This window comes from Haliotis rufescens, unplaced genomic scaffold, assembly GCF_023055435.1.
Source record: "Haliotis rufescens isolate VD_foot unplaced genomic scaffold, xgHalRufe1.0.p SCAF_1, whole genome shotgun sequence".
In the NCBI taxonomy this organism is placed as follows: domain Eukaryota; kingdom Metazoa; phylum Mollusca; class Gastropoda; order Lepetellida; family Haliotidae; genus Haliotis; species Haliotis rufescens.
The window spans coordinates 46,946,660-46,970,247 of NW_025963779.1; the positions used below are offsets into that span (position 1 = coordinate 46,946,660).

Consider the following 23,588-nt stretch of genomic DNA (forward strand, 5'->3'; position numbering starts at 1 on the left):
CCAGGGAGTATTAAGTGTCAGCCCAGATTACCACCAGGGAGTACATATTAAGTGTTGGCCTAGATTACCACCAGGGAGTACATTTTAGGTGTTGGCCTAGACTTCCACCAGGCAGTACATATTAAGTGTTGGCCTAGATTACCACCAGGGAGTATTAAGTGTCAGCCCAGATTACCACCAGGGAGTACATATTAAGTGTTGGCCTAGATTACCACCAGGGAGTATTAAGTGTCAGCCCAGATTACCACCAGGGAGTACATATTAAGTGTTGGCCTAGATTACCACCAGGGAGTATTAAGTGTCAGCCCAGATTACCACCAGGGAGTACATATTAAGTGTTGGCCTAGATTACCACCAGGGAGTATTAAGTGTCAGCCCAGATTACCACCAGGGAGTACATATTAAGTGTTGGCCTAGATTACCACCAGGGAGTATTAAGTGTCAGCCCAGATTACCACCAGGGAGTACATATTAAGTGTTGGCCTAGATTACCACCAGGGAGTATTAAGTGTCAGCCCAGATAACCACCAGGGAGTACATATTAGGTGTTGGCCTAGATTACCACCAGGGAGTACATATTAAGTGTTGGCCTAGATTACCACCAGGGAGTATTAAGTGTCAGCCCAGATAACCACCAGGGAGTACATATTAGGTGTTGGCCTAGATTACCACCAGGGAGTATTAAGTGTCAGCCCAGATTACCACCAGGGAGTACATATTAAGTGTTGGCCTAGATTACCACCAGGGAGTATTAAGTGTCAGCCCAGATTACCACCAGGGAGTACATATTAAGTGTTGGCCTAGATTACCACCAGGGAGTATTAAGTGTCAGCCCAGATAACCACCAGGGAGTACATATTAGGTGTTGGCCTAGATTACCACCAGGGAGTACATATTAAGTGTTGGCCTAGATTACCACCAGGGAGTATTAAGTGTCAGCCCAGATAACCACCAGGGAGTACATATTAGGTGTTGGCCTAGATTACCACCAGGGAGTATTAGGTGGCAGCCCAGATTACCACCAGGGAGTACATATTACCACATGGCAGCCCTGACCACCAGAGAGCACCATACTTAAAGTTATATGCACAAATTGTTCTGCAACATCACACCCATTTGGGGAGAGCACAATGTCTAATGCATGACAAATATAAAGGTTAGACAATTAAGTGTTGTTTACTGATGAAAGTGCCATTCTGGTAAGACTACACTCTATTACCAGTAACATTTGTTCAGAAATTGTTTCACTTATGTTTAGCGATGTGCATGTTGAGTTTCTGTGGCTGTTTGTTCTAGTCCAGACTCATACCGATTTCATAGTGCTAGCCCACTATGATACCATGCCACAGTTTAACATAGATTCCCCACTCAGACACATTACTCTGGGACGACCAGTCCTCATAGTTTTGTCTCCTTAATGCTAACCACAAGGCAGGGTAACAAGTACCATCTTTTAACCAGGTGATCGAACACCATCTGCTGCTCTCTGGGCAGACGCTCTCTACACCTCAGAGGAAGTTTTCTTTATAACGAAGGATCTGAACATCTCCTTAACAGTTGCAAACAATATTGTTTTTAACAAAAATAGATGGCACGATTGTTTTATTTTTTCAACAAAATATGCTGCTGGGTGGCCATTTTGAATTTTTCAATGTCCATAGTAGGCTGTTTATCCTCACTCATGTCGAACATGTTTAATAGGGTTATTATTATGTTATTGATAGTTTTGAAGTTTATAAGCCAGGCGACAGGATGGATCAATAGACAGTTTAAAGAAGTAAATCCATGCCGTAACATCATTTTGATGATGTCAATACCTTGTCATGCAAACATATGGAGCCCAATGACCTTACAAGAATGACCTTACCTTCACACCTTTTCAGTTTGTAAACACACAAATATCTCTGTGTTGTGGGTTTTAGGACGCTTAAGAATAATTTATTGTTTTCAACAGATTTAATTTAATACATTTTCTATAGAACTTATAGGTTTTATTTAAAATAGAGCCCACAATTAATTTCCTCAAACACCCCCCTGGTTTTAGCGCAAGTAATGGTGATAAACATGGTCGTCCGCAAACGTATGATGTCCGTCAATATATATATGGCTCATCAGCAGAGTGTTTCCAGAAAAAAAAGCTTCAGACACTTATCGAATACATGACATGTAATAACAGGAATATAAACTTACTCTCATTTGCATTCCACACCAGTTTCATACAGCAATACCCAAACTCTAAATGCTCTTTTTCTCATGCATATATCCACATGGAAATGGCCTAATGTATTCAAAATTCAAAATGGCAGATAAGGCTGCTCAATGTATATGCTTGGCTGACAAATGTTAAATGGACAGGTCCTGCTTGAGGAAGTTAAATGGGGTCTATATTTCAAATATAACCCATACGTTTTATAGAAAAGGTAATTAAATTAAGCCTGAAGTTTGTTAGAAAACTTCCAGCTATATGACAGCATCATGTCAATAATCAAGTCTAGACTAGACAATCCAGTGGTTGATATTATGAGCAATGATCCACGCTTTTGGAGTGCTTTGACATGCAGTCAAACACATCAGGAGTCTGACCTCCCAGTCCATTTGGTTGGCACATACAACCAGCATAGGTTGCTGGGTATCTATTCTAACTCGGAATCAATACACATCAATAAAGCAGGCAATGCAAAATTCTCAAAATATAAAATGTTCTGAAATATATCTTATAATAAATGTGTTTCATTAATTTTATAAGAAAATATGAATATTTTATAAATGGTGGTAATAAGAATGATCAGTTGATAGGTCACATGTATGTGAAAAGAACTTTTAGTTTAATAATTTAATCATCAAATGAAAGCATCACCAAAGTAAGAAGAGTGTCAACCTCTGGTCTAAAATGTGTCATAAACTTAATGCGAGCAGTCCTGCCTTAGAGCTATAGATAATAAACAGCAAATAACAATATCAAGACTATAGACTTAGAATCCATGATAGATTGTCTTTATTTCCTCCAGTACTGAAGATACATTATATAAGATACATTGTAGATACATGAATTAGATTAAAACTAAACAAAGTAGTTACATGTCATGGGGGTATGAACAAGTGTTGCCACTTGTTAATGTAATGAGAGACTAGTAACATAGTTTCGCCCCATATCTCAAGCTCAAGGTCTTTCATGCAATCAGGCAGTCCGCCTAAGAGGAAAGACATGATAACATCATCATCATTTGACCAAAGGTCAACAAAGGTATTCGCATCTGTGATATCAAAGATATTTTCGAACATTTCATTTCTTTCTTGCATATTAATTAAATGTGTATAAACTTAATGCGAGCAGCCCTGCCTTAGAGCTATAGAAAATAAACAGCAAATAACAATATCAAGACTAGAGACTTAAGCCACCCTGACACTTTCACGATTTTTGTCCCTGCAATGCCGCGCAATGCGTCGTGGCAAGGCGTGCCATTTCGGTGGTACGCAGTGGAGCGTGAAGCCACGTTTGCACCCTGTTCACGCACCATACACGTATAACTTACGCAATGTCTACGCAATGCACGGCCAAAAATGGGCCGCAATGGCACGAATTGTTTATGAATAGGTTTAGTATTGTTCGCGCATTGTTCACGTCTACCGTACCGCAGTGTCTCACACGACACGCATAGTTCCCGCTGTTTTCCCGCATTGCCACGCATTGCCCCGACGACTTCGCGCATGCGTGAAGTCGTCGTGGCAATTTTTGGTCCCGCTTTGTCACGCTTGACGGCACGCTTCAAATCCTGCTGTTGGCGTATGTATATAAACTCCAAAGTGAAGAGACGCTTCATTCCTCGACTCGCTGTGGACGATACAACATGCTGAATACCAGAAACACTGTTATTGCAGAATAGAGAAGGTGTCTCTATCTGGCAGCTGCAGGACTATTACTTCTTGAAGAGCAGGAGAAAAGGCAGCAAGAGCAAGAGCAAGAGGAAGAGCATGAGAAAGAAGAAGAGACAACCCTAACTAGAACTAGGAAAGCAAGGACAGTGTGAGATAGGCAATGGTTGGCTAGAAGACATGAGTTCGGACATTATGATCAACTATTGATAGAACTCCACAACGAAGATCCCAGAGTCTACAGGAATTACCTGAGAATGACACTCGACCTGTTCCAAGAGATGGTGGAGAAGTTAACCCCTCACCTTATGAAACAGACCACATTCATGAGAGAACCGCTTGAAGTTGGACTCAAGCTGGCTGCCACCCTCCGCTTCCTAGCCACTGGAAATTCCTATCCAAGGCTACAGTACAGCTTCAGAGTTGAAGCAAGTACAATCTGCAAGTTCTTACCAGAGGTGTGCAAAGCCATCATTGAGGTCTTCAGGGACGAAGTGCTCAGCTGCCCCAAAACTGAAGAAGAGTGGAAGGAGGTTGCTGAGCTGTTCAGCTCCAGATGGAGCTACCACAACTGTCTGGGGGCCCTGGACGGCAAGCACATTGCTATGAAGAAGCCACCCAAAGCAGGCTCCCTCTGTTATAATTACAAGGGCTTCCACAGCATTGTACTCATGGCAGTTGCAGATGCTGGGTATAAGTTCTTGTATGTTGATGTTGGGACAGAGGGTGGTGCCCCATTGAGCCAGTCCTTCTGTCTCTTGTCATGCAGCTGTGGGTAGTCTTTTACATATTCTGCTAATTTCATTGTACCCTCATCTGTCCACTTATACTCAGGAAGTTCTCTCTTAGACACTTCGATTCTCTTCTTCTGTTTTACTGTGGGCTCTTCTTCACTTGGCGGTTCTATTTGAGTCTCTGTAATAACTTCAAAATGTGTCTGTGGAACAACATCCACACTTGAGCAGGAGGAAGGAGGAGAAAGATCCCTCTCCCTGACTGCAATCTCTGTCTCTGGTCTGTCCTCTTCCTGTCTTTTCTGCACTGGTCTTACCCTTCTTCTATGGACTTTCTCCTTGTAAGGCATGTTGTCTGTTTGCTAGCAAGTTGCAGAATGGCCAGGACCTGCTTACATACGCATTGACGCGAGCGCCGTCGTCGCTCATTGGTCAGGAACTACGAGCGAACAATGCGTAAACACTTTCTGAGCAGTTCGTGCATTGAGCGAATGGTTCGTGACGTGCGCGACCTATGCGTGAGCTGGTCGATCCATGATCATGTGAACAACTTGTGACAACACCCTAACGACCGCACGATCCCTCCGCGACACGCTCGAATGCGTGAACGCGGCGCGAACAGGCACGCCCACAACGTGGACAGTTCGTGACCAATGCATGGCATGGCGTGTCAGAGCGTGTAGTGGATTCCCATGGCATGCATTGACACGCACCGTCGGCAGTGCTGCGCCGAGTTCGTGCAGTGTTCACGCATGGTTCACGCAAGTGGCACGCACATGGCATGACAATTTATGCGTGCCGAATTTTTGAACATTTCAAAATTCTCTCTACGACATGGCACGCACCCCGCACCCTTCACACACTCCTCACGCTCGTTCCCGAAGACTTTAATCATTGGCACGCCGAAGTGCGAGTCATTGCGGGAACGAAAATCGTGCAAGTGTCAGGGTGGCTTAAGAATCCATGATATAGTACTGAGTGATAGCAATTGGAGTGAATTATAGCTTCACAAATTTAACAACGTAGGTGTGCAGTGTTTTTCTTGTACATGTAATTATAAGAATATTTGACAAGTTTACCATAGACAAGAAGCCGTCATACACAGCTGGCAACTGTCAAATCTAGCACCCAATTACACTGTTTATTGTGCGCTTTGTTGTATACGTGTCTGTCATTGTTTCCGTCCGTGACAATATACTCCAAAATGTCTGGATAAAATGATATTAATGACAGCAAGGGATACGTTCCTATTTGACCTTCGTGATTATAGTATAAATTGCTCTGATGTTGCCAGGCAATTTGATGTTGTTATAAGGGATAAGGGATAATCATTTTTTACACTGGGCAAGTAGAAGGTGCAACTGTGTTCAGAAAAAATGATTCAAATAACTTGAGCTTGAGCTTACTCACAACCAATCAGTGAGTTCAACTATATTGTATGAGTTCACTCACATAGTCACTTAAATAAACATTACTAATATGATGACCACAGCTAATGTAAATTCACTTACTTTGGTTAATAGGGTATAAATGCCTAAATAATTTTGAGATGCTATTACTTTCAACTGTGGCAAATCAACAGATACATCATATGTTTGTTCCAATGTCGTGTGGAGGTCAGTATCACTGAGGTTGTTATTGCTAAGAAGTGTTTTGCTAGGTTGTTTACTTTTTGTTTGGGGTTTGTTGAGTTATTAATATTTGGTGCTTTCTCGGATTGCGTGTATTTTGCGCCAGTTCTGGCGTCTGTGTGATGCTTTATTTTGTGTTACCAATTTTTAGATTTTTCTGTTTTAACAAGGTTTGGCAATTTGTAATTTAATTGGTGAGCTACCTGTATATGTGAGTTGTCTCACTACAAGCCCTAACAGGCGAAATCCTCCTGGATTTACATCGAGGACAGTTAACCATAAATTTCTGGGCTGCAACCCAATCAAACACCCTCATCAAAAACAACCTTAGCCCAATAACATCTTCACACCCAAATTACAAACCCCCCAAATCGATACATCACTCTCCATTAAAATAAACAAAACAACAGAACCAAACACTGCAAAGACTACCACACGCGCATACATACATGAAAAATGGCCAAACTGGTGTCACATCTACACAGACAGGTCCTCTAACCCAGTCTCAAAACACACAGTATTCGGCATCCATATAACCCAAACAAATAAACCAATCAAAATCCTATAGGCTCCCGGATAAACAGTCAATCTTCACAGCCGAGCTTATGGGAATGGCTACGGCCTTACACAACCCCAAAATCAAAAAACACCTAATTCTAACAGACTCGATAAAAGAGCTACAAGCAAAAACAAAAACATCAAAAAACGACCTAAACTAATAAACCACTCAAATACTTAAAAGCACTCAACTAAACAAACTAGGCAAACAAATAAAATTCCTTTGTATCCTTGCCCTCGTTGGAGTGTTTTGAAATGAATACGCACCTTTCTAATTAACTAGCCTTCTAGGCCATTTATAATTACCCCCAAAATTAAATTACCACTAATCGAAAAACCTAATAACAAACAAAACCAAAACCAGTTTGTCGTAAATCTAAGATAGCCCCATACCTGTCGTAAGTTTATTTTATCTTCATCCAAGATGGCGGCATACTTTGCCATAGATATTTTGCCAAACAATTAGTCTGCTTTACATTCAAACATTGACATTGCATTTTGTTAAACTGAGTGATTCAAATTGACACTTCGAAAACACGAAAAACACATCAATGATTCTACATCGGAAATGTTCTTAATCGCGACATCGATCCACAAAACTATGGAGTCAATAGCTTAAAATATATTTCTACCCAAGTCCATGTTGAAGGAAGTATGAAACAGCGTACCTTTTCGATAATTTGTGAAGGATAAAAATGGAAGGTGTCGGCAGGCTATAGTAATGACCATGACTTTATTGATAACTCAGGGGGAGCTAATCTTAGTTCATGCTCTAGTTGAGAGTGGTTTCCCTTTGTATTCGCCCGGGATACCTTGCTCAATGTTACAGTTTTCATAAAGCGCAGAGTTATGCTGTTATATTTTATGGATCGCATTTGTGTCGATGCTTTAGTCTTTAATTTGCATTTATAAAATTATATCAATCTACATAATTAAAAAAAAACATGAATAGATTTGACACATTACAAAGTATTTCACTCCTTAGCCAGATTTAAATGAAATCAGACAAATCAATTATTAGCTCTACTTAATTTAAAAGGATAGAAAATGACTACATGATATGTATGTTCACATTAAAACATGTCGTGTTCCATTAGACAACATAACTTGACAATTCCTAAATTATCTCTCTTTGCGAACCAAAATTAGTGTCACTTTTAAATTTTGAAAAGAATTATGGATCTAGATAGATAAAAATAATTTCATCATCTAAATACTAATAGCTTGATATTGTTTTAAGTCCTTGGTTAATTTGTGAAATATATTGGATACATAAACAACAAAACAAACTTAACAAGCTTAGATTGTCATAGAAACCTGCTTGTGGGTGCGCTGCTTCCAGAACAATTTTTGTTTTGAGTGTTTCCACGTATAATGTTGGTGTTTACACTAATATAAACTTGATTTTTGACATAAACACAAACATATACAGTATACTTCACTTAACATCAGACTTGAACACGCATGTTAAATGCTGAACGCATATGCTTTTTGACCAAAGGTCTCATCATTGTCATTTAGAATAACGTCCCTTACTTTCGTCCTTGACTTTGTACGCGATGTGTTTATATCATAAAGTTCTGCTCGCTCACGAGAGGACCATTTGAAGGGAAAATAGTGAAGTATCTATTGGCACATTATTTCAATTCTAATAGCTAAAGTGTGGTAACACTACACTTATTGATTATGACATTTATTGGTTTTGAAAAATGCTATTGCATGGCACACGAATGCTATTTGTGTTCGGATAGTCATGGCATTATTTATCATAAGAACAACACGTCTACATGTATGACATATGTAGGATTGTACAGACTTTCACACAAATATGTGCGTGTTAAACAATGTGACCTGACAATGTGATCATGAATTCCGTGCCACTTATCTATGTTGTTGTTATTGTCAGCAGCTAGGAAATCCCCGTGACGTCATTGGGAAACCAGGGCTCCAGATAAGCTTTTGGTGTTGTGGGTATTTTACCCATGCATTTTAAAATCATTGGGTATCAGTAATTCTACCTGCGTATTCAAATTTCTGTTACCCACTAGTTTTTACACATGTGGGTATTTAAGTTAAATATTTAAAAACACTATTCATCTAGTCCCTGCAAACTGGTGTCGCGTGGGTTCGAGAGCTTTATAGGACTCAAAAATACCTAGATACTTCCACAAGAAAGTGTGATGGCAAATGATCATGATGTAACTGTCATCGTGGAGTTTGGCAAGGTTGACGGAATGCCCCTTTATAATTTCAAAATAAGTTGCTGATTTGCTAATCGAATACGCAGGGTTACTTCACAATATTTTGATGATACGCACAAGTTTTATTTTTGTAGCGTATCTGTAATGTTCGTTGCGTATTTGATACGCTTGGATTATATTTTACTGTGTATTTCTGCATTTCTGATGCGTATTTCACGCAGATACGCAGCTTATCTGGAGCTCTGGAAACACCCCGCTTTTTCAATCTCTAACACAAATGAGTCTCTGTCAGAGTTATGATAGGTATAGTAACTCTGAACGATCTGCGACAGGTTTATGATAGTTTCGAAAATATATCTTATCTTAACCTTAAGATATCTTATATTTGAACGTAAGTTGTTAAGATATATCTTAGCTATGATCGTTTCGAAAATCTTGGCCCTGGTGGTCCCGTACATGAAATATGCATAATGTCAGAAAGTGCACGTAAAATCTCCAAATAGTTAGTAACACTGACTTCAATCAAGTTTCCCTGTTGTGTTCACCATGTTGACATGTCATTGGCATTCTTGATTTTTGTTTTAAATTACAATGAGAAATATATAGATAAACTTTCACTAAACTTGAAATTATAAATTGTCTGTCCCCAGGGACTGAACACTGTAACAGATTAATCTTTCACCCAAAGGCTCCCATGCATCCATGTTCATCATGCCCAAATCTGCTCTATCACCAAAATGGTAAACGTTTATGTGACAAATGGTAAACATTTATGAGCCATTCATCTCTATAATTGGTGTTTAATTATGTTACCATACCTCATGTGGTATGGAATATTATACCATTACAGGTGGAGCATACATCAATCTCATACAATATCTATAAGTAAAAGCTCTTACTTTAATGCAACTAATGTACATCCATGTCACATTGCTCACTCAGAGTAGCTGCTTTCCCCTGAGTCTTTTAGCTTCTAAACATGCGCAATGAATGAAGTTGACTGACCAGCAATTACCCTTGTTTGTAGAAACATACAGTTCATACTGTTGTAATGCCATTGACAGATTTCAGTGTTGAAGTAAATCAAATAACACAGATTAATAACTATAGTATCTGTACACTGTGAAACATATCTTTAGAATACTTTTGAAGTTTATCCAATACAGACCAAATTGTTTGTTTGTTGTTTAACGCAGCACTCAGCAATATTGCAGCTATATGGCAGCGGTCTGAACATTAATTGAGTCTGGACCAGACAGACCAGACAATCCAGTGATTGATGTCACGAGCATCGATCCACGCAATTGGGATATTTGATGACATGCATCAACCAAGTCAACACTTGATGCTAGTTGTTACTTTTGCATTTGATTGTGAGAATTATTACATTTATGATTAATTAGGCCTACTGCAAACCAAATATCATTGACTTCCTTTGCCAGCCATTATTTGATTTCGAACACATAGTTAAAAAAAAGTCCAATCTCATTAAAATCAGATCTTAGTTCCTGCTATCGCTAAACAAAGCGGCAGCGAGAACCTAGATCTGATTTTAATGAGATTAAAAGTCACGCATTCTACAAATTTATCTTCAAAAGACTATATTCACACCTGTAACATTTTGACAGCTTCAGGTTTTGTCCACTCGATCTGTATTTTGATAACCGTATTTGACTGGGCTTCTGTCTACCAAGACTAAAAATGCCAAGCTCCCTTCCCAGCGCGTGACACCTTCGTTACACTCCCGTTAACATCGACCGCGAACGGGACGTCGCTGTGTGAGAAGCTTGTGAGAGTGCTGAGCTTGCGGCGTGTACCAACAGTGGAGCCAGTTTATGACGTGGCACACATGTGATACCAAGAGACGAGACCCAGCTTATGGTATCATTTGTATTCAATTCTTAAAATATACTTGAAACTGAATTGGAAAACAATCTCCAGAAAACATAATTCAGTGATCAATAATGACATGGTGATTTGAGTATGGAGTACAAAATATATTGTTTTTTATCAACATTTAGGCGTTCTCGTGCTTTACTATAATAGCTCAGGGCAAAACTATAATTTATTACACAACATTATTTCTTAATTATGACGTCACAATGCAACTTCACATAAATACTATAAAGTCTTTATTCATTATGTATTGTAGGCCACAGGCCCATTATACATTACAGAGTATACAGTGAGAGAGAAACATTAGAATACAAAATTTTAGGTAATTTACACAAGACGTAGTTTCATTGCTTTATAAATGAATACTGACAGATTATGAATGATTATTACATTATTTGATGCCATTAAAATATTAAACGTATGTATTGAGGGGTACAGGTATATATTTTCGCCTTAAATGCACATATCGATCAAAAATTATTATAAAATGAAATTCATCTTCAATTTGATTTAGATTGCAAGCCAGACACAACCTTTCAGATTTTAACTCTTTTTTTATACCTCCCAGTCTCAATTCGGAGCTGGTGGGAACATCATCTAAATTGCGCAAGGGCACGCCTATATTCAAATATTGATAATTCTTTTAAATATGTTTCTAAGCCGAATTTCTTTTGGAATAAACTGTAAAGAGTTGATTTTGAGCTTGATGAAAGAGCTGCGTGCCAATTTTGTTCATAAGATAATTTTAGACGGAGTATAAATTCCGACAGAAAGCTGGAGATATTACTTATAAATTGTTGATCCCATATGTAACCAAAACCAGTAGAGAATAGCATGTGTTTTACTCTTGATGCCCAGTTAGTTTTACCATTACTACAGTCTAACAATAATAAGTTATAACATTTCTTTACCAAACGTGATTCAGGCATATTAATTATTTTCCACCAATACTTAACAACACGTTTAAATGCAAATATGTACATTGGGTATCTTCCGCATTCTCCTCTAACAACGTGATTTGCGGATGACTGCTTAACACATAAAAATCTCTTACAGGCAAACATTTGTACAACTTCTATTTCTTCGTAATTATGAACACCCCAAACTTCAGAGCCATAAAAAAGAAATTGGGCTGATTTTGGAATCAAAGATTTAAAAAAAATAGACCATGAGGTAATGGATTTAACATATATATATAATGATTTAATAATTCCACACATAACCTTTTTTGCCTGAGTTGATGCACTATTAACATGAGCAGACCACAGTTGTGATCTAGAGAATAAAAATCCCAAGTATTTGTAGCATGAAATACATTCAAGCTGGTGCTCGTTAAAATACCACTTTTCGACTCTTGATAAAATTCCACCATTTTTAAAAACAACGATTTTAGTTTTTGCTAAGTTAACAGACAGATGGTATTTATCACAAAAAGAACTTAAAGCATTAATTCGTTTTTGTAGCCCATAGACAGTATCTGCAAAAAGGACGATATCATCAAGGAACAGCAAAAATACCTGTTTGATATCAGGATGCAGTTGCACCCCTGGCGCACATGAAGATTCTATTTGTTCAGCAAGCTCATTTACAAAAATAGAAAATAAGAAGGGGCTTAACACGCAGCCTTGCCTGAGGCCCGAAGGGCAATCAAAACTTTCAGATAATATGTTATTTGATTTAACACATCCCTTCACACAACTATAGATAGATTCAAGTGCATTTAACATCTTGGGTGAAACTCCCCTGTATTTTAATATAAACCATAATTTAGATCTGTTAACAAAGTCGAAAGCTTTTCACAAAAAAACGCATACAACTTACCAGGCCTTTTTGAAAGGTAGTGTTGAATAATAGTTTGTAAAATGAAAATAGTATCTATTGTGCTATATCCTTTTCGAAATCCCGCTTGCGACTCGCTAATTTTGTCGTACGAATTTGCCCAAAATACTAATTAATCTTGCATTAAGAACTGATGTATAAAGTTTACTTAAAGTGCTTAAAAGGGAAATACCTCTATAATTATTAGGATCAAATTTATCCCCTGACGTAAACAAAGGGACTATGATACCTGTACTCCATGATTCAGGGAAATAAGATGATTCAAAAATGTCATTAAACAACAATTCCATGTATGACAACAATATATCGGAGAAGGATTTTCAAAATTCTGAAATAAGGTTATCTTCCCCTGGAGATTTAGAGTTTTTTAGTTCATAGATTGCTTCTTGTATCTCTTCCTGAGTGGTCGGCGAGTCCAGTATACAGGCGGCCGTATCATCAGCATTACAGTCAGTATCAGAGTTTTCAGTCTGTTCTGGCAAATTACCGTCACATTCTTCAAATAAGTTCTTGAAATACGAAAACCATTCTGATATATTTACATTGTCCTTTTTTGACGACTTGCTTGTATATTTCTTTAGCACAGTCCAAAACTCTTTTGAGTTATTTATATTAAGATGTCTACATACAGAGACGAATTGTAGTGTTTACGTATAAGGACAGCAAGTCGCAACAGCAGCGGAACTACGGGCGCGTTGCAAGCCACCAATCGCTTAGAGAAAGCAACTTACTCGCTCACCCCGGGGTCTGCAACAGTTCGAAGCGCTTGCGCACTCTTCCAAAATGGCGGCGCAACCACCACGTGGTTGCCTTGACGTAATGAAGAACGTAATAGAAGAGGCTCGATGACGAGCTGATCAAGTTTATGACTACTTTGAAGATGTGGATCCGACCGATGTGGATCAGCTGCCTCTGCTCATTTCATCGCTGATCCAATCAAGAATTTCTTCTTCCGCTGTCAAAGTCAGCCGCCATTTTGGTTTGACAACGAAGCGACCTCAGCCAGCGATTGTTTCGCTTGCAAGCGGCGTAAAGTTAGGGCACTGTTGTTAGGCGAATCGCTGTACATCGCTTGCAAGCGATTGGCGCTTTGCAACGCACCCTAAGATTTGTTGAATGACGTCTACAATCATCAGCTATGACGTCGTTTCTAGTGTGACGTCATTCCGACCTTACGTCACAATAAGTTTCGAATGACGTCAACAATGCCGTCCGGATGACGGAAACAATACACTGTTGTTTCGTGACGTGATATGACCCTAGTGCACATATGCTTTTTATGAACCCCGATATGTTTGCCCTCGTAGGTAATAAACATTGCGTAACCTATTTTATGGTGGACACAATTTTACGGTGCATTGCATCAACAGTTATCCATTTAAAGACAGGGATTATCTTAAATTATAGCTAAAATGGTTAGAATTATCATTAAACCGCCCGCATGTTATCAGAAATGAGCGAGCCACTGTAACTTCATATTGATGTTCAATAGTGACGTCATTTTGTAATTTTGTTTGTTCTATGACGTTTCCATATTTGTAAAAGTGGGCCAGTGACATTCGTTGTGTGTTGAAAATGTTTCAAAACCGATGTTTTTATTTGATAACAAATCCTGTCCATGACAGGAATAATAACGGTAACGCTATTTTTCTGGGCATTATCATAATGTTCTCATATTTCTTGACGACGGGCCATTATCACGCCCGTTGTTAGGTGACGTCATAGGATAGGGATAGGTGACGTCACGTTCATTAGTGACGTCATCTGGTTTGTTCTATGACGTTTCCATATTTGTTAAGTGGGTCAGTGACATTCGTGTTGATTGTAGTAAATGTTTGAAAACCGATATTGTTGTTTCTTTTTATTTCATAAAAGATTCCATCTATTTGAGCTATAATAACGGTAACGCTATTTTTCAGGGCATTGCCCTCATATTATAGCTAAAATGGATAGACTTATCCTTTAACCCGCCCGCATGTTATCAGAAAAGAGCGGGCCACTGTTACTTGATAATGCCCTCATATTACTTGTCGACTAGACCCGTGAAGATCCGGGGTAGAATAGGTCTTCAGCAACCCATGTTTGCCGTAAAAGGTGACTATGCTTGTCGTAAAAGGCGACTAACGGGATCGGGTGGTCAGGCTCGCTGACTTGGTTGATGCACGTCATCAATCCCAATTGCGTGGATCGATGCTCATGATATCACTGGATTGTCTTGTCCAGACTCGATTATTTACAGACCGCCGTCATACAGCTGGAATAATGCTGAGTGCGGCGTTAAACAACCAACTTGACGACGAGCCATTATCACGCCCGTTTTTAGGTGACGTCATAAAATAGGAATAGGTGACGTCACGTTCAATAGTTATGTCATTTGGTTTGTTCTATGACGTTTCCATATTTGTAAAAGTGGGTCAGTGACATTCGTGTTGATTGTTTCAAAACCGATATTGTTGTTTCTTTTTATTTGATAACAAATTCCATCCTTTTTAGCTATAATAACGGTAACGGTAGTCCTCGGTCTTTTCAACTGCCCTCCTTCGTCGGACAGTTTATGGAAGACCTCGGGCTTCTGCAAATGATAATGCCCTGAAAAAAATAGCGTTACCCTTATAACATAATTCAGGTTAAAGTTTACATGAAAATTAGTTGCTTCCTGTTTTTTAAGGTAAGTATATGAATTTTTAACTATATATTCACAAGTTCAGCAGTTTTCCCGTTTACAGTCTGAGGCACTGAATTCTTTAGACTTCATACATGTGTCGAATTTGGCGCTTGTTAATAACATAAGTATGGCGTCTACGTTTATATCATTGTCACATAAACCATACTTCTTTCCTTATCCCATCTTAAACAATTTGAATCGGGTATCAACGGGATTGTTGATAGGATTTCATAATACCTGAATCCCCCCATCCCCCCCCCCCCCAAAAAAAAAGAAGAAAAACCAACCACACACCAAAAAACAACCAACAAACCAAACAATCAAAAAACAAAACAGAACAAAACAAAACAAAACAAAACTCAAAACAAAACACACAAAAACAACAACAAACAAAAACAAAATTTAAATGGCTAGTCCCTTATACACCTGAACACAACACAAAACAAAACACAAAACAAAACAAAACAAAACAAAACAAAACAAAACAAACAAAAACAAAATTTAAATGACTAGTCCCTTATACACCTGAACACAAAACAAAACAAAACACACAAAAACAACAACAAACAAAAACAAAATTTAAATGACTAGTCCCTTATACACCTGAAGAAGTCACGTCTTTAGATCATATGTGAGGAATATATATAAATGGAATTGTGTTTAAAAGAACTGTGCTTGACGTCACAAATTGATGTACACATGTACTGTGACGTTTTACACATACAAGGTGTCTGCTCCTGCCAACTCAAAGATACAGATTTCTCATAATTTGGAAAATGTCTACACCAACAAACGAGGAAAATCTTCTAGAAACAAGTAAAGGGGGTGGTAAGACGAGGTCTTTATTCAACACATACATGTCATTCGAAATTGTTCTGCTGCAAAGAAAGCAGACGGAAAGTCAGGTGGATGTTGGTCATATGCTGCTTGCTCTGTTGTGAATCCTGTGTTTCCTGCTTCCGTGTGATGTCCGGTACACGTCGTGATGTTGCTTCGAATTAAGTTGGGGGCCCGAAGTTGTAAAGGTCCATATAGAATATCGAAAAAACACGAGGGACAGTAGACAAATCTAGTTATGAGCTGTTTTCATGCCAACGGAAACTGTACAGGTCGTAGTGTTATTTGACTCCACTCTCAAGTCTTCTCATCAGACTGTCCTTTACAGTAATATAACGATCACATTCAATAGGTTATCATGTATGCACAATTTCAAAGATGTTTTGACTGTTAGACTACCATATGTTAACCCCTGCCTTAACTTATATAGAGGGAAGGCAAGGGAAAATACATTGATCTCTCATTGAACAAATCGATTGCAGGGTTCTAGTACACAGGATTAGAATTCAGCACCACAAGTTCTTGTGACAAGCAACCTGTTTTCGTAAGAATCTGTTGGAGTCATTCTGGAAACCTTTGGCTTGTTACCCCGATAAACAAACTAAGCTATATCCAAACATTAGTGCAAATGTTCCTAGTCATGCCTAAACGGCTACTGAAAGTGACAAAATGAGGACAGACTCTTATCATGCTTATGATGGTTTACGGATAGCCATGGTGTCTTGTGACGAGTCTACGGACACTTATGAGTGATCTCGATGACTTTGGCACACTCGTTCTATTCCATAATTAACAAGAACGGCTCCAGGGGTCAGACATAAAAATTCATGAGCAGGTATGATTGACGATATTTAAAGGGGCACTGATCTAAAGCAATTCCCCAGGACTGGTTGATGCCTTTGTTATTGTTGAGTACCCGGATAGTATAGCAGAAACCTTAACTAGTTCGCGACATGTGCTGCGCAATTTGTTACTTTTATTGATAATATAAGGGCGTATGGTCACATTGATCAACAAAATGAAATACAGTTTTGGAAATAATAAGGAAATGTAGGTATCTTTGTGGGTAGCATTGGTAATGGTGACGAGGTTTTGATAAGTCTCTTGCTTGGTAATTGTGCGATTTTCATTTACACTATTTTGACTTGCAACACAAAGTAAATATTTCTCCTGATCATTGCTTATTTTATCGTGTTTATATTTTTACAGTCAAAAATTAGAAAATTTATTAAACGCCTAAATATTCAGTTATTTTACAAATTGACTGAAAAATATGCCCATCTGTATTATTATTCCAAACATTTTTATGTTTAATATCATCACCAAGAGACTGAAAATGATACGATTAAAAGTACATTTCTATATTATTTGGCTTCTAGCCTCCATAATAATCTATTGTGATGTTCTTAGGCCCTTTTAATCGTCTTAATCAATTTTAGTCAATCTGTTAAAGAAACGGACAGATTTTTCAGTCAAAATGACTGAAATATTTACACATTTTATAAATTGCCTGAGAGAATCACGTTTTACAAATTTACTGTAATATATACACGCTCTCAAAGGAAAAGACTTGTGAAAACAACGTTTATCGTGCATCGAAGAATTTCCTAACCAAGACGTAGGGGAACAAGAATGAATCTGTCCAATGCTACAGCAAATGAAGGAAAACAAAATGCAAATATCATATTAACAACCTACCAAATTTATATGTATAATTTTAGGCAGCTTCCTTCTTCGAGGCATGTACCCGTCAATATCCACACAGGAACAATATCCCACACGTCTGCAGCTGTACAAAGAAACTTATTTGATGTCACGTTTCTCTGTAACTATCAAATATTTTAAAATATATATATACATGTATATCGTTTCGGGATATTATAACCCGTGTTCGTTTCTCAACTGATCACTTAGATTGTTTCAGGTGTTTCACACAGGTGTCAAGGCTGAGAAAGCCCACGTGACAACTATTTTCATAACGTCCATGGTTCCTTAAAAAAATCCAATGAGTTAGATAACAATGAACAATCAATTAACGTATTATCGGTTAACCCTTTGAACAAAGTATGTTGTTTTTACATCGGCACTATACGCCATGATATGAGTGTATTCCCTTTGTTTTAGTAAACCTAGACATGAAAACACCCACTTTTGACATATCCACTGTGCAAGATAACAGTGATTAATCAATCAATATGTTTTCTGTTAATCCTTTGACTAGGAAAGATCCGTTGATTTACAAAAAAGTAAATCAACTGATCATTCATCTCTTGCTGGGCTGCCACGTAAGATTACAAAACACACATTTCACCTCACTTCAAACCTGGATTTAGATTGAATAATTACCCCAGACACAATAAATGCCAAATGGGAACCTTTGTCAGGTATTCTGAGTGGTGCTACCACTAATGACACCTGTAATAAATTCATTAACTGAGCATCAAGTGAATGATGACAAATAGGGTTATACCAGAAAACGTGGATGACAAGAAGGGATGCTTTCACTGCATGGATACTTTTTTTTATTATTAAACTATAACAATCAGGGGTATTTCCAAATGACGACATCCGATGAGCTCCGCCGTTCTTTTTGTCTGTTTGTTTGGGCTGAAGAAATTAATTAACCTGCGCCCTTTGTCAAAATCTTTATAGATCACGGTTAACCAATCAGTGTTCAAAAATGAGTAAAACAAATAAGTTTATTTAGCTGTCCGTGCAGACGGTAGCCCAGTCTCTTGTCACGCTCAGTTGCGTTGCATATCATCTGGGTACTCACGGGGGAAAAACAATAACAAAGGCAACAACCAGTCCCGGGGAATTGCTTTAGATCAGTGCCCCTTTAATAATTCGTTGACTGGTTTTGTGAAAGAAAAATATGGAATGGAACTCTGTGAGAATAACATGGTTCATTGTAAGGAATGAGGAAGGCATGGGCATAGCTATAGATGCCACAAGGGTGAGTTGGCTTTTTTATTTATGGACATTACTGTACAAATACTGTAAATCTTGAAATTAGCACAAGAGTGTATTAAATGCAAAAATTGTGAGTGGTCTTTGCTCGATTATTAAATATCGTATTTATATCAACAATAAGACATTTTGGATAGCAGAAATACCAACTTAGACATATGCTGAAAACAAACAACTATGTATTCCACATCACTGTTTATGAGAAGCACTTGTTACAAGTATATAAACAATGTCATTCAAACACTAATTACATCCTGTAAATTGTCACTGCGGGGTCAAGACAAGAGTCCTACTCACTTATGTCATCACTGATCACACCTGCAAGTCCATACAGACGCCACCCAACATGGTGTCTATGTTCTTTGCGACTGCATCAAAGGCCGACATGAGCCAGCGCACACGTATTGTTTTAGCTGAAGTACTCTACTCAGCACTTATAAGCGGTGCTATTTGGTGTGTGATTGGATTAATGTAAGATTGGATGAGGATTCTCCTGTAAAGCTGACACAGAACATTTTCTTTAGATATAAATCCACTGATGCTTGAGAGGAAAACAAGGATCCGAGTAATCATTCGTTTTGTTACACCAAAAGTCACTTTAAAGTTTATGAAGCCTTTCACTGTCCTCTGTTTCATTACAGTAATTAGCTGCGAACCGTGAAGTGTTTGTATCAGACGCAATCTTGTTGTGTTGCAGACGAGTCCATATTCATCATGTGACAGGTCAATACTGATCATGTGACGAGTCAATTATTATATTTTCGAGGTCAGTGTCGGAAACATGATTATGTTGTTGCATAAAGTGTTTAAGAGGTAGCCTTCTGCCTAAGCAATTTCGACTGACCTGTCCCTCTTTGGGACTCCTGTGTGTGAGTAGGGTACACATATCTATTGTGTGTTTGGTGTTCATGATTTGGGGGTCTACATTGAAATGTATTGTTTCGTCTTGTACAGATTAACCAATGAAATTGCAAGATTCTTAATAGAGGTGTAACAATGAAGAATGTTGTGAGTACCGTATTCGACGTAATAAGCGCTCAGAGCGCTCTCAAAATTAGAAATAGGGGGCTCTTATTAGAATATAATTTTGGTGAGAGAAAAAACATAGTTGAAAGATGGTAAATTGCGTGGTTTATGCTGACAGCCTGAAATGTTTATATACGACAGATATATTTTTCCAGAATTTAATTTCCCACAATTAAGGATGCATATAACACACGTATTATACACAAATAGATAAGTCTTGTGTACATTGATCAATCAGAAGGGGTGCTAATTGGGATTGTTCTCTACCCAATATATTAGCCGTGGGCGCTTATTAGAACGGGGCGCTTATTACGTCGAATACGGTATTAGTGGCTCTGGTGGAAGATCCACGACAGTTTCTTGTAGCCAAAATAATTGATTCAAACCATTTCATCCTGCTCACTCAATGTTTTTGTGTGAAGAATAAATGCAACTGAAAGTTTGAAAGCAATAAAAGGAACTAGAAAGTAGAATACCTGGCAATTTGCATGTTTCGATGTTTCGCCTCCATTTCTTTCAAATGCATGAGAAGGGGATTATCCATCCTTGTCATTACAAACCTAATTCATTCATTGCGAAATATGGCCCACTGTAGATAAATATTGTTTGAACCTACAATATTTGGATTTGTGCAGCGTCAGTAAATAAATACCTAATCAACAACATGATAAATTGCATTACTGTGCATAATAAACATTACAAAGAAAAACACTAAATCGAAAATATAATAATAAATAATTATAGTGTGTATATTATTTTCCATTGATAATACCCCTTTAGTTCAATGAATTAAGTTGACACCAAAAGCAAAAATATGTTAAATATAAAAATGGTTTCATAAACATTATTTTTAGTAAACATATATTAAAAACTCAACATCACTGGGCTTATTCAATGACATTGCATGTAGAGACTATAGATCACTGAGAGGAGCTTATGCACACTCAATGACCCTCAGCAACCTTGTTGTTTGGCTTTCGTCAGAGGGCATTGTTTCACCAGTGTATCTTGCTACAAGATTTCACAATTTACGTCATAGGGAATTAAGATATCAGTCATGATTACTGAGTGCTCAAAATCAACATAATAACTGTCATCATCCCAATCATATCAGTTTTAACACTGTGTCTTTCATATGTTATATCTGTCTACGGATTGCAAAATATGGTGTGGTTAGTAAACTTGATTCCAAGTTTCCCAACCTTTTGCTGCAATATTTGAATTTCAAGCAAACAGGGACAATTTTGATAATGCACCCATCATGCCCTTGTGTGTAGGTATGGACCTCCAGAGGGGCTAAACCTTTAGAAGGTCCAAACTTTTGCAAGAACTCCGCCAAGTACTTATTTTGAAGCAGTTTTGGTCAACCCCATACAATCCCCAATGTAATGGACAAGTAGAGCGGATGAATAGGATATTAGCAGAAAGAATTTCAATGCTGACAGAAGCTCAAGATCAGAATGACTGGGATCAGAAATTACCTGCAGCTTTATCTGCTATTGAAACAACTCCAACAGATCTTGTAGAGTGGTATTTGGGAAACATGCACATGACAAAATGGTTGTGCTTTTGCGGTGCTGCCAAACACATCAAGATTTCTGCAGCAGAGAGTTAAAGAGAAGGTTATGAAGGAACAAGGTGAATGAAATGAAGCTCGATGGGAGAAGGTCGGCTTCACTTTTCACTCCAAAAAAAAGGAGAAGGTTTGGGTATACCACCCTAAACCTAAAACTAAAACCAGCAAGAAAATTGTGTCTGAAGGATGGGAAGGGACTTTCAAAGTGGAAACTAAAACTGGACAAACTACATGCAAGATTCGTCCTTGTCAGGGGCATGGTAGATCTCAGCTGATTAATCACAGACATCTAAAGAAACACTTTGAAAGATCCAATCATTTGGAAAATGAAGACGGGACAGTGACTGTCACTAAATTATGAATAATGACTCTTTAGTTCTGATATTTGATGATGAAAGTGTTCTTGCTTCAAAAGTTTTGTCTGAGATGCTACAATCTGTGTGTGGACATTGTACAAGAAGTGCCAAATGGCAATGTGACTGTCATGTTAATGTGGATGCTATCTCTGAGGAACTTGTCAACGTTGGTTTTGTTGTACCTATGTGGGGAATCAAACCCAGGTCTTCTGTGTGACGAGCGAATGCTTTAACCTAATGCCCCTATCTCACAATTTCCTTGTGAAAGGTTCTACATTCAATTGAGACCTGCTGAGAGGTTTTACGTTTGAATTGTAAGACCTAGATCTTGCAGTTGAATTGTATTAACAGCCTTTTAATATGCATCGATTGTTGATGTTTTACTGGTTAAAAGTCACAATTTTTTTCACTTTTCACATGAAAATTCCATGATGTTAATCGAACCTACAGCCTGACATAATGTTTAATATTGCAACCCACTGTTTTCTCACTGAGCCACCTGGGCAGGTGATGAAAGGATGTACAGTCTTACATATGACTGACTTCAGCATTGTTCACTTGTCTGCTTGCTGCATCATAGTGCATGTGGTCTTTCTCTTGCCTGCTGTCATGAAATTTGTTTCATACCATGACAATGTTATTGTTTCACTATGAGGTATCCCAATGTTTTCTTATTCTCTCATGATGTCAATCACTGGATTGTCTGGTTCAGTCTTAATTATTTACAGACTGCCGTCATATAGCTGGAATATTGCTGAGTGCGGTGTTAAGAACTAACAAACAAATAAACAAATCATATTCTCTCTTATATTTCTTGCATATCAACAGTTCATAAGTTAGTTAAAACACATTGGGAAGAGACTTTAGTCCTCAGGCTTTTCGGTGATTGAAGTATCATAAAATAGTTGTCCCCTTGAGAGGGTATGTAAGTCCCACTTCATTCAAAGTATGTTTCATTTTCCTGGATTTTAATCGTAGAATACTTGTTGTTTTAAATGTGTTCATTTTTTAATCATATATCCATAATTTTTATGCTTTATACCCATATTAACACAGTACTGAAATTGTCATGCGATTTGTTTTTCTACAAAAAGTTCTACCCAGGGTTTGAGAACTATTACCATAAATACCTAATTCAGCTGTATAACACTTGACAAACGAACTCGTACAAGGTATATGGTGAATGGTGAAAAATAACACAAACCACAATAACACCTGAACCAGCCTACTTCCTCGCAGTGGGTTTAATCATTTTTTAAGTGCTTGCAGTTAGGCCACTCACAAAAAGTTCTAGAGAACTTGCCAAGACTAAGCTAAAAAATTGATGACGTAATCTTTTTCTTTCTGGAGTTTCCCTTTCTTTCTCCATGCATATTCACTACTTTTTGAACAAACAAAATTCAGACAAACTAGTGTCTGACAAGCA

At 38.0% G+C, this 23,588-nt stretch overlaps 3 protein-coding genes across 3 annotated transcripts in view; 2 read left to right on the top strand and 1 right to left on the bottom strand.

Moving 5' to 3' along the window:
• LOC124136465 overlaps positions 1-10,793 on the bottom strand; it is a 34,748-nt gene extending 23,955 nt beyond the window's left edge. Inside the window, exon 1 of the mRNA XM_046502386.2 lies at positions 10,609-10,793. The gene's annotated coding sequence lies outside the window, so the exon portion shown is untranslated. The remainder of the gene's footprint in view (positions 1-10,608) is intronic.
• On the top strand, positions 4,131-4,652 carry LOC124136495. Its single transcript, XM_046502416.1, has one exon. It carries the CDS (start codon positions 4,131-4,133, stop codon positions 4,650-4,652), a length of 522 nt encoding a protein of 173 aa, XP_046358372.1.
• Positions 10,794-16,076: 5,283 nt separating the features above from the next.
• The window catches only part of LOC124136464 (tumor protein D54-like), a 48,991-nt gene continuing 41,479 nt past the window's right edge, over positions 16,077-23,588 (top strand). Inside the window, exon 1 of the mRNA XM_046502385.1 lies at positions 16,077-16,225. Within this exon, the coding sequence (XP_046358341.1) occupies positions 16,174-16,225 (52 nt within the window). The 5' untranslated portion in view covers positions 16,077-16,173. The remainder of the gene's footprint in view (positions 16,226-23,588) is intronic.